At 34.3% G+C, this 14,108-nt stretch overlaps 2 protein-coding genes and 1 non-coding gene across 3 annotated transcripts; all 3 read right to left on the reverse strand.

Annotated features, from left to right (window-relative positions):
• Positions 1–4,817: 4,817 nt before the first annotated feature.
• On the reverse strand, positions 4,818–6,764 carry LOC131849997 (uncharacterized). The gene is made up of 2 exons (XM_059200139.1): positions 6,302–6,764; positions 4,818–5,440 (listed from the first exon to the last, which is right to left on the reverse strand). Exons 1-2 carry the CDS (start codon positions 6,762–6,764, stop codon positions 4,818–4,820), a joined length of 1,086 nt encoding a protein of 361 aa, XP_059056122.1.
• Positions 6,765–6,993: 229 nt separating this feature from the next.
• On the reverse strand, positions 6,994–8,183 carry LOC131850004 (uncharacterized). The gene is made up of 2 exons (XM_059200150.1): positions 7,106–8,183; positions 6,994–7,007 (listed from the first exon to the last, which is right to left on the reverse strand). The coding sequence occupies exons 1-2, from the start codon at positions 8,181–8,183 to the stop codon at positions 6,994–6,996; spliced, it is 1,092 nt and encodes a 363-aa protein (XP_059056133.1).
• A 3,855-nt stretch (positions 8,184–12,038) lies between these two features.
• LOC131850056 (U1 spliceosomal RNA) lies at positions 12,039–12,200 on the reverse strand. The gene has a single exon (XR_009357820.1). It is a non-coding gene; the product is annotated as a U1 spliceosomal RNA (small nuclear RNA).
• Positions 12,201–14,108: the final 1,908 nt, after the last annotated feature.

The raw sequence follows: 14,108 nt of genomic DNA on the forward strand, positions 1-14,108 counted from the left end.
TTAATTGGTGAGCTCATTCATCGTCATCTCCACTCAATTGGGTCGTGTTAATGAACGCGTGCGAGCGAGCCGCACTCATTAAAACTAATGAGCAACACGTTTGACGCTTAGCTACGGAATATACGGCACGGTTTCTGGCACGCGAACGGTACTGCGAAGTCAATGAATGTGATAATAATCAAAAACATAAATGAGAAGTAATAGCCAAGTTCAATATTATGATATAATAATAATAATAATAAAGACATTTATTCAGCATTACAGTATTCTTAGATGCTATCTATCTTATATACTATACAACTTAAAAGCTAAAAGCTAAAACATACTAGTAACGCTGAATGTGACTTGTATATGCCTTGTATATGTAACGCTGTATATGCCTTGATTGTTGACTTCAACGACAAAAGAAGTGAGATCTAAATTGGTGTCAAGTTTAATAGTAAGTCCTGAAATGTATTTATATAAATATAAAATATAATTTCTTCCTATAACTTAGGATAATATATTGTAGCCTAAGGTCTGACTTAGCTAGTTGTCATATACCAATTATTACTTTCGATGGCTAGTTACTAATAGTAATAAAATAGGAATCGACAAGTAACAGGTATAGTATTCGTATATGAAAACTAGCCAAGTCAGACCTTAGGTTTCCTTTGTTCTTTTGTTCACCTAATTACCTATCTGCATGGCAAATTTGATCTTCCTAGGTCATCTGGAACTGGGTAATAATTTTGATCTATATTTGAGTCAGTAATAAAAATGAAGATTTTTGGACGTTAATATCTAAATAACCGTTTGAGATGTGTTTATGAAATTTGGAACACATTTTTGTCTCGCAAGTCTGAATATATGAACCAAATTTGACAGTTTTATGTGAAAGAGTTTTTGAGTTATAAGGGGATCAAAACTGGCTCCAGATGGTTCGTGTAAAACTGCACACGGAGCTGCTCGCCAGTTCACTTACTTGAACTTGGCTTTGACAGTCTCCCGCGTGTCTAGATCTTCTTTCGTGTCAAATATAGATCTAAACAAGTTGTAATTTCTCTTTGTGTGTTTAACTCTATTCAATTAGTGCTAGTTTGTAGTTTGTATTCACACATTTCAACTTAAGAATGTGAGTTAATAACTAATTACTATATTATATTATTATGTATTCATATGTATGTATATATATGTAAATTTGTGTATGTACTATATTTTATTTTGTTTACATAAGTGTATACAATTTTTATGTTTCTACTAATGCGCCACCTACTCTATTTTTTTTTTTGTAAATACTCTCTTTCCAAAGGTTGTCTGTAAGAGATTGCATTAGCGTTAAGACCGCCTTTGGTACTTAGTTTTTTTTTTATTTTTAATTTGTTCATGTCCTTTATATGTTGGTGCAATAAAGTGTTATAATAATAATAATAATAATTTAAAACTGTAACATGCAATTTACTTGCTTGATCTTTTTGTGATCTAGTTGGTAGTTTGTATTCAGAATGTAATGTGACAACTAAAATATTTATTAAAACAATACGCAAGCAATACGCAAGTAACTTGCGTGCATGCAAGTTACTTGCTCGTTCTACTTGTGACAGCTATCCGATTGAGCGATAGATTAAAAAAATAAACTTGATGAATGAATTCAAAAGTGCTTCAATGTGAGCTTATTTCCATATTTTTTTTTCCTCTATTCTATTCTATATTTTGACCAGATATCGGCTACTACAATGGCACTATCAGTCGCCATATTCAGATCTTCTTTCGCAAGATGCTGTAAACAAAGGGCATGGTTGCAGATGGGAGAGGGAAGCGTATTGTTAGTAAAGTGGACTAATAACCCCATTGCTAGCAATGTGTATGATTGTTTGTATTGGTCAGAGTGTTTTCTATGTGTATTATACATAATAATAATAATAATCGCAGGACAATTCACACAGCGCCATCTAGACCCCAGTTAAGCTAGCTAAAGCTTGTGTTATGGGTACTAGATAAGTGATACAAATATATAGATAATTTTTTTTCGTAAATACATACATATTATACATTGAAAACACCCAGACCGATACATATAATCATACTCATGAATACAAATGTTTGCGCCGTGCAAGGATCGAACCCGCGACCATCGAACTTAAAGCGGTGTGCTAGACCGCTATACCACCGAGGTCGTAAGTTGATGAAAACATTTATATTCTACCATAATAATAAATCGAGATAATTATACAGCGCCATCTAGTCCCAAGCTAAGCAGAACTTGTGTTAAGTGTACTAGTACTAAAATGTATTTGAGTATTTATCATAACCATAACACAAGCTTTAGCTAGCTTAACTTGGGTCTAGATGGCGCTGTGTGAATTGTCCTGAGATTATTATTATCATCATTATTACTATTTACCAGTTACTAAGTTAGCATAACTTGTCCGGTTAAAATAAACTACCGTATGTGCTCAAGTTTACGTCACTCCAGTCGGCCTGGGCTGAATGTTTGAACGATTAACGAGCTACCAGGGTTAATTCGTTACCTGCCTGCCTTTTTGCCATTCGTTGCGTTAATGTATGTTGCTTTTTTCTGAGAACATTAAGTCTGATAAAGGAGTGAAAACTTCCTTTCCTTTGTTCCTTAGTGGAAAGATTACTTAAGAGGTATAATATATATTATTACCTTTTTGCGTATTTGTGATGTTATTGTATAATTATGATAAAGTGATGAAACATTACTGTGTAATCTATATAATATTAATACGTGAAGAAAATACAAAATTTTGAAAATTACACTTATTTTAATATATAACAAACTAATATATTTATGTACCAGCTTTTGGCCGTGGCTTCGCTCGCGTTAATTTGTCCCCTTAGGTGTGGAATTTATCAAAATCCTATCTTAGGGGATGCCTACGTTGTAGTAGCTTTATGCATGCAAAGTCTCAGCCCGATCGATTTAAAATTGACAAAGTTTTATACAAACTTTCTTCCCCTATTTTATCCCCTTGGGGGTAGAATTAATCAAAATCCTTTCTTAGCGGTAGGCATCCGTCATAACATCCATCTGCATGCCAAATTTCAGCCCGATCCGTCCAGTGGTTTGGGCTGTGCGTTGATAGATCACTATGTCAGTTACCTTTGAGTTATATATATTTAGACTAGCTGATCCAGCAAACGTTGTTTTACTAAATAGTAAAACAACATTTGCTGGATCAGCTAGTATCTAAAGTAAGCTAAGTAGTTGTAGCCGACGTGCCTCGCGACTGCGAACCGGACCTGTAAAATAAAACTAAAATATTAATAAAAATAAAAACACATAAAACATATAGAAATAACCATAATGTATATATAAATCCATACTTACCTTTTACTATATATATGTATAAATTGATGTTTCACTGGTAAAATATATTGTTCGTTTGTAGGGTGTATCTGTAAAATTCAATGTTACATACCTGTATACCTACTTGTTTGGTAATTAAATTGATCCCACCGCTTGTGCGTAGATAGCGACACCTATAGCAGTTATCACTTCCCTCGCACCGCACGCGAACGCATCCACTATCCTCACGCTATATATGCGCAAGCGACACGGACAGCTGTACACTTCTATCGATTTTCATTACTGAATATTTCACCACTCCACGCTTAACTGTATCGGCTACAGTAGTAATAGTATAATGTATATACATTGCAGTACTAATAACTATAAAAACAGGAGTTGAACGTAAAGTGTGAATAGTTGTATGTATTCTTCAATGCTAAATCACAATACAATAAAAATAAAAATATTTGTATAAAAAATATATGTTTTAAGGATAAGGGTGGTCACGCTTATGATTGAGGGGTATAAATAGCCGATTCTCTGACCGAGCCGATCTGGGGAATAACTTTCATCAAATATAGTGAAAAAATAAAATAGTCTTTTGGATAACACTTTCCGAACGAGTGGTAGATAAAAAACAAATTGTTATGACTATTCAAAAGTGCTTAAATTAAGTTTATTTGAATAAATGATTTTCTATTCTATTCTATTCTATTCTTTAGTTCTTATTTTAAACATCACGAATTAGAGAGAATAAAAAGCAATATGGCCATTTACAACTACAATTTGATAATATTGCCAACATCCGATATTAACGCAAAATTTCATAAAAATCGGTAAAGTTTCGGAGGAGTTTGATGACAAACACCTCGACACTAAAATTTTATACATTAGGCTAGTTGTTCCCGCGACTTCGTCCGCGTGGAATTTAACTTTATTTTTCTAAAATAAAAGTAGCCTAAGTTACTCCTTATAAAATCAGCTACCCGTCAAAATCGGTCCAGCCATTTCAGAGATTAGCCGGAACAAACGGACACTGTCTGTCTGACCAGACAAAAACTGTAGATACGTTTTCTACAGTTTTTGTGTGTGTACCGTTCTACAATATTGGTGTATGTACCGTATTCATATTCATATGCATTTAGTAAAAAACGGTTACTTCAATATTACAAACAGACAGTCTAATTTTATTTATATGTCTAGATAATGCGTTTATTATATTATTATGTCTTTTTTTGTTGTTATTTTAACGAAAAAATCCTCTAGCCCGAAGATCATATAACATAACACAGATATTCTGTTACAAATACGTCATACTGACTGTTCTGGAGTAATCATAGCGGATTTTCGGGAATAATGAAATTAAAAGACGCAGAGTAACTTGTACGACTTCTATATTTTTAACTTAATAAAAACTACAAAATTGTATGAGCACAAATCGCAAAAGTGTAGTATTTGCGTAAATAAAATAAGTAGGCGCTTTGACTTCACAACATGCCCCCCGGCATTGAAAGCTGCGCTTTCAATCAGACTCCGATGATACTGGTAATGGGCAGATTTTGCTAAAGGCTCGCCGAATAACTCCAGTGGATGTCCGGATATCAGCAACCCGTACTATGCCGTCAAGACCAGGATGAACTCCCACAACTCTTCCCAATTTCCACTTTAATGGCGGAAGATTATCCTCCTTAATTACTACCAACGTATTCAATTTTAAATTATCCTTGCAAGTACGCCACTTAACACGTTGTTGCAATTCTGCAATGTACTCTTTGCTCCATCTAGCCCAAAAATGTTGTCGTAATTGCTCAATGCGTTGGAACCTTGTTAAATTATTTGTGGAATGTCTTTGATAATCTCGGTCTGGCAAAAAAGTCAGAGACCGCCCAATTAAAAAATGGCCTGGGGTTAATGGATTATAGTCCGCAGGATCCGAAGAAAGTGGTGTCAGGGGTCGAGAGTTCAGCACTGCTTCAATTTGTATGAGAGTGGTGTTAAGCTCTTCATAGGTTAATGTACAATTACCCAACACTCTCTGTAAGTGGTATTTTGTCGACTTTACACCCGCTTCCCATAAACCTCCGTAATGAGGAGCATACGCCGGAATAAAATGGAAGTCAATGCCATCACAGGCTGCACTTTCGCCTAAAGAATTACAATTCGTCTTTAGAAATTTTGAAATGTCGTTGTATGCACCCACAAATGAGGTACCATTATCGGAATAAATATTGACAGGTTTACCTCTTCGCGAAATGAATCGACGTAAAGCAAGTATATAATTATTACTAGTTAAATCGCCTACCAACTCTAAATGAATAGCTTTGGTAGTGAAGCAAACAAAAACTGAAATATAAACCTTTACTAGCTTACAACCGCGGCCTTGTCGACTAGCGGACATAATAGGTCCGGCATAATCGACACCGACCGTTTCAAAGGGATAGCCACCAGAAAGTAGGCGCTGCCGTGGTAAATTTCCCATCAGGGGGGTTACAATTTTACCCTTCATGCGTGTACATCTGATACAATTGTGATAACAGGTTTTCGCTAAATTTCGCCCGCCTATAGGCCAATACCTTTCTCTTATAGATGCTAGCAACAATTGAGGACCGGCATGCATTAGCCGTTTATGCTCATAAATAAATAATAATTTTGTAAAAATGTGACTGGACTGTAAAATTATAGGATGTTTTTTATCTTGTGAAAAATTTGAATTATCAATACGACCTCCGACGCGCATTAATTTATTTTCGTCCATAAAGACGTTCAGTTTTAATAGTTGACTGTTTTTTGGCAAATTATCATTATTTAACAGTAACTTGTACTCGGCAAAGGATTCATATTGACTATTTGAAATAATTAAAACTAAGGCGTCGCGTAAGTCTACCTCTTCTAAAAAATTTGATACTACAAGTACCTTTTTACAATATTTGATAAATCTTAAAACATAGGCAACTGATCGCAATAGTCTTAAATAATTAGAAAAGCGACTAAATTCAATGAGCCCACGGGAATTGTTATTGTTAATAACAATAGCATTTAGAGATATGTCTGGTTTAATTTCTGGGAGAACTTCAACACACTTCAGTTGCGTAGGCCACTTCGACAAGTCATTCATGAGAAATTGCGGACCAGACCACCATAAGTTTAAACCTTGCAGATTACTAATATCCACACCACGAGATATTAGATCTGCTGAGTTTTCATCAGTTGGTACGTGTCGCCATGTACAATTTTCTGTCCTTTCTAAGACTTCAGCAACACGATTACGTACAAAAGGCTGAAGTCTAGAAGGCAGCATACGTAACCAACCTAAAACTATGGTGGAATCTGTCCAGCAGTAAGCTTGATCTATTCCCGATCTAAGCGACGTGATGACCTTATCATATAGCCGCGCTCCCATCAACGCACCGCACAGTTCCAACCTAGGTATTGTGGTAGGCTTAATAGGAGCTACTCGGCTCTTAGCCATTAACAATCGAACCATAACTTCACCAGAAGTACTGACGCTACGCAAATAAATGCAAGCTCCATATGCACGCTCTGAAGCGTCCGAAAAAACATGCAACTCTAACGACTTACAGGAGTCGCAAATAACAATCCTCGGTACACGAAGATCGTTCAAAAGAGGCAAAGTTTTACGAATGTAATTCCAATGACGATTAATATCATCAGTTAATGGTTCGTCCCAAGCTAATTTTTTAATCCAAAGCTGCTGTAACAATATTTTCATATTAATTATGCATGGAGCCAAAAGTCCCAATGGGTCAAAAATTCGAGCAATCATCGAAAGAATATCACGTTTTGTATTACCATTAGGAACTAGAGAACTTATTGGGAAACAGAGTTCATCAGATTCTGTGTGCCAACTAAGACCTAATAACTTATTTGGCTCATCACTCCCAATATTCAAATCGAATGATGATGCTTGAACGTCCTGAGGATCAATCATCAAAAGAGGATTATTCGATTTCCATTTTCTTAATGGCATACATGCAGAAGCAAGTACATTAGTAACTTGCTTACGTATAGCTTGAACTTCAGCCAAATCGTTACCGCCCGTTAATAGATCATCAACGTAAAAATCATGTTGAATGATCTCGGAAATTTTATCATCCTTGCAGTCGATTCCTAACTGCTTTAGACAGCGTGTAGCCAGAAATGGAGCACTGGATGTTCCATAAGTGACCGTGTTCAATATGAATTTTGTAATTGGCTCAGCTACATTACTACGCCACAGTATTTGCTGTAGATGTCTATCAGACGGGTGGACAATTATTTGTCTGTACATTTTTTCAACATCTGCAGACAAAACATATTTATGCTGCCTAAATCGAAGCAATATGGATATCAAATCATCTTGGACGGTGGGACCAATCAATTGGATGTCATTGTAAGAAACACCTGAGGTCGTAGGAGAACTGGCATTAAATACAACACGGAGTTTGGTGCTCGTGCTACTATCTCGCATAACACCGTGATGAGGAATGAAATATTCCTTTTCATCTACCTCAGGCTGTTTATATTCTGACATATGGCCAAGCGATTTATACTCTGTCATGAAGTTGCTATACATATCTCTCAATTCAAGATTGCTCGTCAACCTACGCTCTAAAGAAAATAAACAGTGTTCCGCTCGATGAAACGAATTACCTAAAACAGAAGAATCATGTTTAAGCGGTATACGGACGCAGAAACGACCGTCATCGAGGCGCGTTGTGTTCGCAACAAAATGTTCCTCACACATTCTTTCTTCCGGAAAATAATTTGATTTGGAGCATATCTCTTCCAGCTGCCAGAATCGTGTCAAGTCAGCTCGAATGTCGTCCAAATCATGACTTGCACTAGAATCAATTTTATTAAAATTACATTTTATATCATTTAAATGCATAATTGTGTCATGATGACTAAAGATAGGACCTGAAATTATCCACCCTAATCTGGTTTCGCACAATACAGGCTTTTTCTTACCTAATATTATTCTCCGCGTCCCTACCAAATCCCAAAAGAGATCGGCACCAATCAAGATATCAACATCTGCTGGTACAAAGAACGTAGGATCCGCCAAACTAATGTCAGTAGGGATGTCAATATTAGAAATATTAATTTCGTGACCGGGTACATTACTTGTGATTGATGGCAAAACATAACATTGAAGCTCAGAAGAGAAACTGTTATTCAACGACGTCATGTGCACATGACAAGTTTTGCCTACGCGTAAAGTTGCGTTATTTACACCCATGATTGACTTATCTACCTGACAGGTTTCCAAATTTAATTGTCGACACAATCTCTCAGTCATTAGACTTGATGTACTACCACTGTCTAATATTGCACGTACTATATGTTCGTGATTATTCTTGTCATATAATTTTACCAACGCAGTAGATAATAATACATCACATTGAATTTTATTATAACTAGACATATTTGCTGCTAAAGTTACATTGTCAGAAGCAGCAGTCGTTGAAGACGACGCTAAATGTGTAGTTTCAGATACGACTCTATTTTCATTACGAATATGATGATCATTGGCTGCATGAATCAGAGTGTTGTGTCGACGCTTGCATATTTTGCAACCTGGCCTTTTGCATAGATTAGCAAAATGACCTACACGAAAGCAATTGAAACATACCTTAAAACTGGGTAGTACCTTTAGGCGCGCTTCAACGCTCAACGCAAGAAACTGGGGGCAACCGGTTAGACTATGGTCACCCTTACACTTAGGGCAGATTCGATTATGTGATTCTGCTGTATTGGAATTCTGATGTGGATGACTGCCATGAACTGATCAATTAACCGCTTTAAATTTGCTGATGACTCCTTTGTTATTGCTTCCACATTGAACAAAGAAGACACATGATTTTGTATCAACAGACGTTTGTTGTCAAATCTATCGCACAAAAGTTTCCACGCAACAGCATAATTACTAGATGAAAACTCAACTGATTGAATTACCACGGCAGCAGAACCCTCTAACGATGCACGCAAATAGTGAAATTTATTCACTTCGTCTATTTCATCATTGTTGTGTATAAGGCTAGTAAAGGTGTCTCTAAATTCCAAATAATCATCGTATGAACCACTGAATCGCGGTAGCTGGATGGTCGGAAGACGCACCAGCTTATGATTATTGCTCGCTCGAGTACCTCCATCACTACCCATATTGCTCATAGTCTCAACATTAACATTTTGTAAACCTTGGGCTTTCGCGATTGCCTTGAAATATTGTGATTCAAAGTCGGAGCGCTCTTTAAATTGCTCTTCACTATTATCAACTATACATTCAAGGCGCAACTGTACCTGATCATACTGTTCATACAACGACTCAATTTTACCCATACGTAATTGTAATTCTCTGGCATCCGAGAGACTTAACGGTTCATCAGTTAGTGTATACAAATAATTAATAAATGCAGTTAAACGGCCTTTAAAACTGCCTCGCTTTTTTATTAACTCCTTTTCTTCGGTCATTATGGGATTCGAGTGTTGTCGACCTGGAATTTATACACTTAAAAAATTAATTCTAATTAATGAAATAAAGATCTACGATCAATAGGTATGAATACAAAATATTAAGCTAACAATATGTTAATTCGATAAAGAAATATATTTATATGTATATTATATAAATCTAGTAAATGTACTGTAAATGTTGTGACATTACATATATTACATATGCACAAGCATAAGTACCGATTCAAATTGACATTAATAGAGAAAATACTAGATTGTTTCTTAACTTGCTGTCGTACATACGGCAAATTATTTGTTTAACATAAATGTACAGATTCCTTAAGTACCTAAATTGTAATATAATATAGAACCTGACAATAAAATTAAACACCAAACACCAAAGTAACATTTAACACAAAAGAATTAGTTATACCTACTTTACTTACATACAACTGACGTGAATAACTATTGAAATTTGCAATTATAAGGCATATATTTTGATAATTAACTCAAACAATGTAGCATTAGTGCTTACTATACTTAATTAAGTAGATTTGTAGTTAATTTTAGCAAATTATGAAAAAGTACTAATATTATTCACAATGCAGTAGGTAGGAAACCAATGAAGTTAAAATAATGTGACAGATAAATAACGTAATTATCGTTTACTAACCTTAATAAAGTTTTTGATTTACTTATAATATTACCTGTAGAGTGTTGGGATAAGTTTATTATATAGTAATTTATACTTAACACCACTATAAATTACACTCGATTCACATCCAATGGTAGGTAGTTCTGCCGGTCAACTTGCATCCAATTAATTTCTCTTTTATTTCTTGTATTTCGATTTAATTCCACAAAATAATAACTGATCCGCATTTAATTCACATCCGGCTTCGATATAGGACCATGTTCTGGAGTAATCATAGCGGATTTTCGGGAATAATGAAATTAAAAGACGCAGAGTAACTTGTACGACTTCTATATTTTTAACTTAATAAAAACTACAAAATTGTATGAGCACAAATCGCAAAAGTGTAGTATTTGCGTAAATAAAATAAGTAGGCGCTTTGACTTCACAACACTGACCATGGTGTTTTTGCAAATATTTGCCGTCGTTTCAGCCGATTGGTCATCGAACAAAGTAACAATATTACATCCAATATAACGATGAACGATGGTGTTGAAGCTCCAACTATTCACATTCATTTTTCCATAACAGTTGATGGCGCGCGAAATAAATTATAGTTAGACCAGCGGCAAAAAGTGCTGCTGTAAAATAACATTTTTTAACAATACTAGCTATATCAGCGACTTCGTCTGCGTAAACAAGTGACCTTAACCAAATAATGAAAAAATATTTAATAATCTAACCCAATAAAATAGTTTCATTGTTCTAGAACAACTCAGTTAACAGCCTAAAAACTAAGTTTCAGTCTTCTAGCTCTAAAAATGACGATCCTTCCATACAAACTTGCATAGCCCCTTTCTATCCCTTAGAACCCTTTTTTCGCATTAAAAAGTAGCCTATGTCCTTTCTCAGGGTCTAGACTATATGTGTAAGAAATTTCATTTGAATCGGTTCAGTAGTTGAGTCGTTGTTTTTGCGTGAAAGCGAGACAGACAGACAGTTACTTTCGCGTTTATAATAATGTTAGTAATAAGATTAGTTTTTAGGATGAATCCTTGGCTTAATTTTTTTATATACATACAGTGCAGAATATTATTCTATAGTACAATGAATTTCGACCTGAAACAAATTATTTACTATACCTGAAAATTATAAATTGTTATTATTACATATAAATTTATCTGACTCAGTTTTGGACATACATATTATTTTGTCATTTCATTCTTTGGAAATAATTATTATATTCATTATTAATGTTTAAATTTATTAATTTAATTTTAACAAACGGATTTAAACATAAATTTAAATTTGTTTAAAATGTAACTGAATATGGAATTGTGTATTAATTTCTGAGAACAAAGTAACCTATTCAAATGAAATAAATAATTAAAATAAAAAAGCATATTTCTTTTTAATTCTATTTATATTTTAATATTAAATTAATCTTAATATTTTAATTGAATTAAAAAGAAATACATATACTTTTTTATTTTATTTATTTTTTTGATTTGAATAGGTTACTTTGTTCTCAGAAATTAATTAAGTAATTTACCATATATATATATATATATATATATATATATATATAAATGCACTAAATAATTTTAGTACTGGCCATTTATTCAGTAATAAAATTCTATATTTTTAAGCTTTTGAGGGGGACGGCGCGTACGCAGTCCCCACTACCAAAAATTACGCGTCCGAGTTATCCACATTAGGGATAATCGCAGGGGTCAACCCAACCGCAGTGCAATGGGAGGGCCTCATCCTGGGGGAACCGCCTTCTTGATCACGGTGTCCCCTACGCCAGGTAAGTATGAATACACTACTTCGCCCTGGGGTAGTCATTCGGAGCGAAAAAATCTTAACATCGCGATGTAGAAAATAGTGTAAATGCTACAGTAGCGCCATCTATCGTACACTTCGGAACTAAAATGATTCATTTATATTTTACTACCTGTGCCCATGACTTCTATCGGGTGTTATAGAGACCTTGACCAAATAAAAAAAAAATATATTCTAACATAAAGTAGACAAATAAAAAGTTTCATCGTTCTAGCTTCAAAAATGACGATTTTTCCATACAAGTTCATCCCATTCAACATTTACATTCCATACAACCTTGCATCTCCACGATGTAAGATTGTATGAATGTATCGTAATTTTTAAATCTAGGAGTTTGAAACTTATTTTTTAAACTGTTTATTAAATATAAATGAAGAGGGTTAGAAGGGTTGTAAAAGTTTGAATAGAAGTATCGTCATTTTTAAAGTTAGCAACCTCAAAAATATTTTTATGCTCATGATTGAGTTGTATGGAATAGTATGGAAATTCGTTATTTTTGAAAGAAAGAAAGAAAGAAAAGAAAGAAAGAAAAATATTTTATTCAGTGCAATGTAACAAAAATACAATATAAACAACAAACGAGAAAAAAAAAAAAAAAAATGAGCAAATAAAATGTACATATAATTAAACTTAATTTACCATAATTAAAAATAAACATAAAATAATCATTTTTTACATCCAAAAATGCACTGAAATGGCTCCACTCAGCTTTAATGTATGTCCTAGGTGGACATACAGCTGGTTTTCAGTGGCACCAAAAATACATATATAAAAGGGGGGGAGAGAGAGGGCACTATTTATAATATTCATGATAATAATTAAAACAAAATTACAACTAATAAAAAATTACTACAAACCAATTACATATACTAGAAAGAATAAAATAGAATAAAATAACATTAATAAATATGAACATTAAACATATATATACAACTACTTTGCCGTAAGATTTATAGGTTATATAGTACATAGATAATTCTTGTATAGTTTTTTAAAGGTGAATAATGATTTGGCGTTCCTAACTGGCGGTGGAAGATTGTTCCAGCATTTCGTAGCAGCGTACTGGAAGCTACCACGAAAAGCAGCTGTTCTGTATCGCGGACAAAGTAAAAGAGAATTTATTCTTATGTTACGCTTTGAAAAATTTAATTTATCATACAGATATGAGGGCTTTTTACTGTGTATTACGCCAAAAAGCAATGAAGCAAAATGTAAATTTCGACGTGCTGACATATTTAACAAGTTATTCTGTTCCAAAAAGGGAGTGATATGAGCACGACGAGCAATAGGAAAACAAAATCGAGCACATGCGTTTTGGATACGTTGTATCATTTTCTTAGTTCGAGCTAAAAGGCACTCCCCAAACACATTATCAGCGTAATTAAACTTAGACAACACTAACGCTTCGCACAGTTTGATTCGAATATCAACAGATAAGAATTCACGCAGCCATTCAGCCAGCCAATATTACGGAGCTAATGTTACTAAGATGACAGCGTCTCTCTCTCTCTTTTTAAAGCTAGAATGATGATACTTTTTTATTTGGCTTTTATTAGGTTGGATTATTAAATGTTTTTTATTATTTGGTCAAGATCACTATTTAATGCGAACGAAGTCGCGGGTACAGCTAGTATAATATAAGAGCAGAGCAACAATGAAAAGTGACTCAAAGGAATTTTATTTCTCTAGTCCATTCTTGCGTCATCTACCACTTTCTGTCTTCTTTCCTCTACCCAAAGGTTGCGTGGAAGAGATTCCTGACGCGATATTACCGCCTTTTGTGCCTTATTACTTACTCTGTTTATATTCTTTGTAATATGTTTTTGGTGCAATAAAGAGTAATAAATAAATATCCATAAACACAATAACTTTGTAACATAT

Source organism: Achroia grisella, unplaced genomic scaffold (genome assembly GCF_030625045.1).
Source record: "Achroia grisella isolate CSIRO2021 unplaced genomic scaffold, CSIRO_AGI_Agris_v1 utg1112, whole genome shotgun sequence".
NCBI classification, from domain to species: domain Eukaryota; kingdom Metazoa; phylum Arthropoda; class Insecta; order Lepidoptera; family Pyralidae; genus Achroia; species Achroia grisella.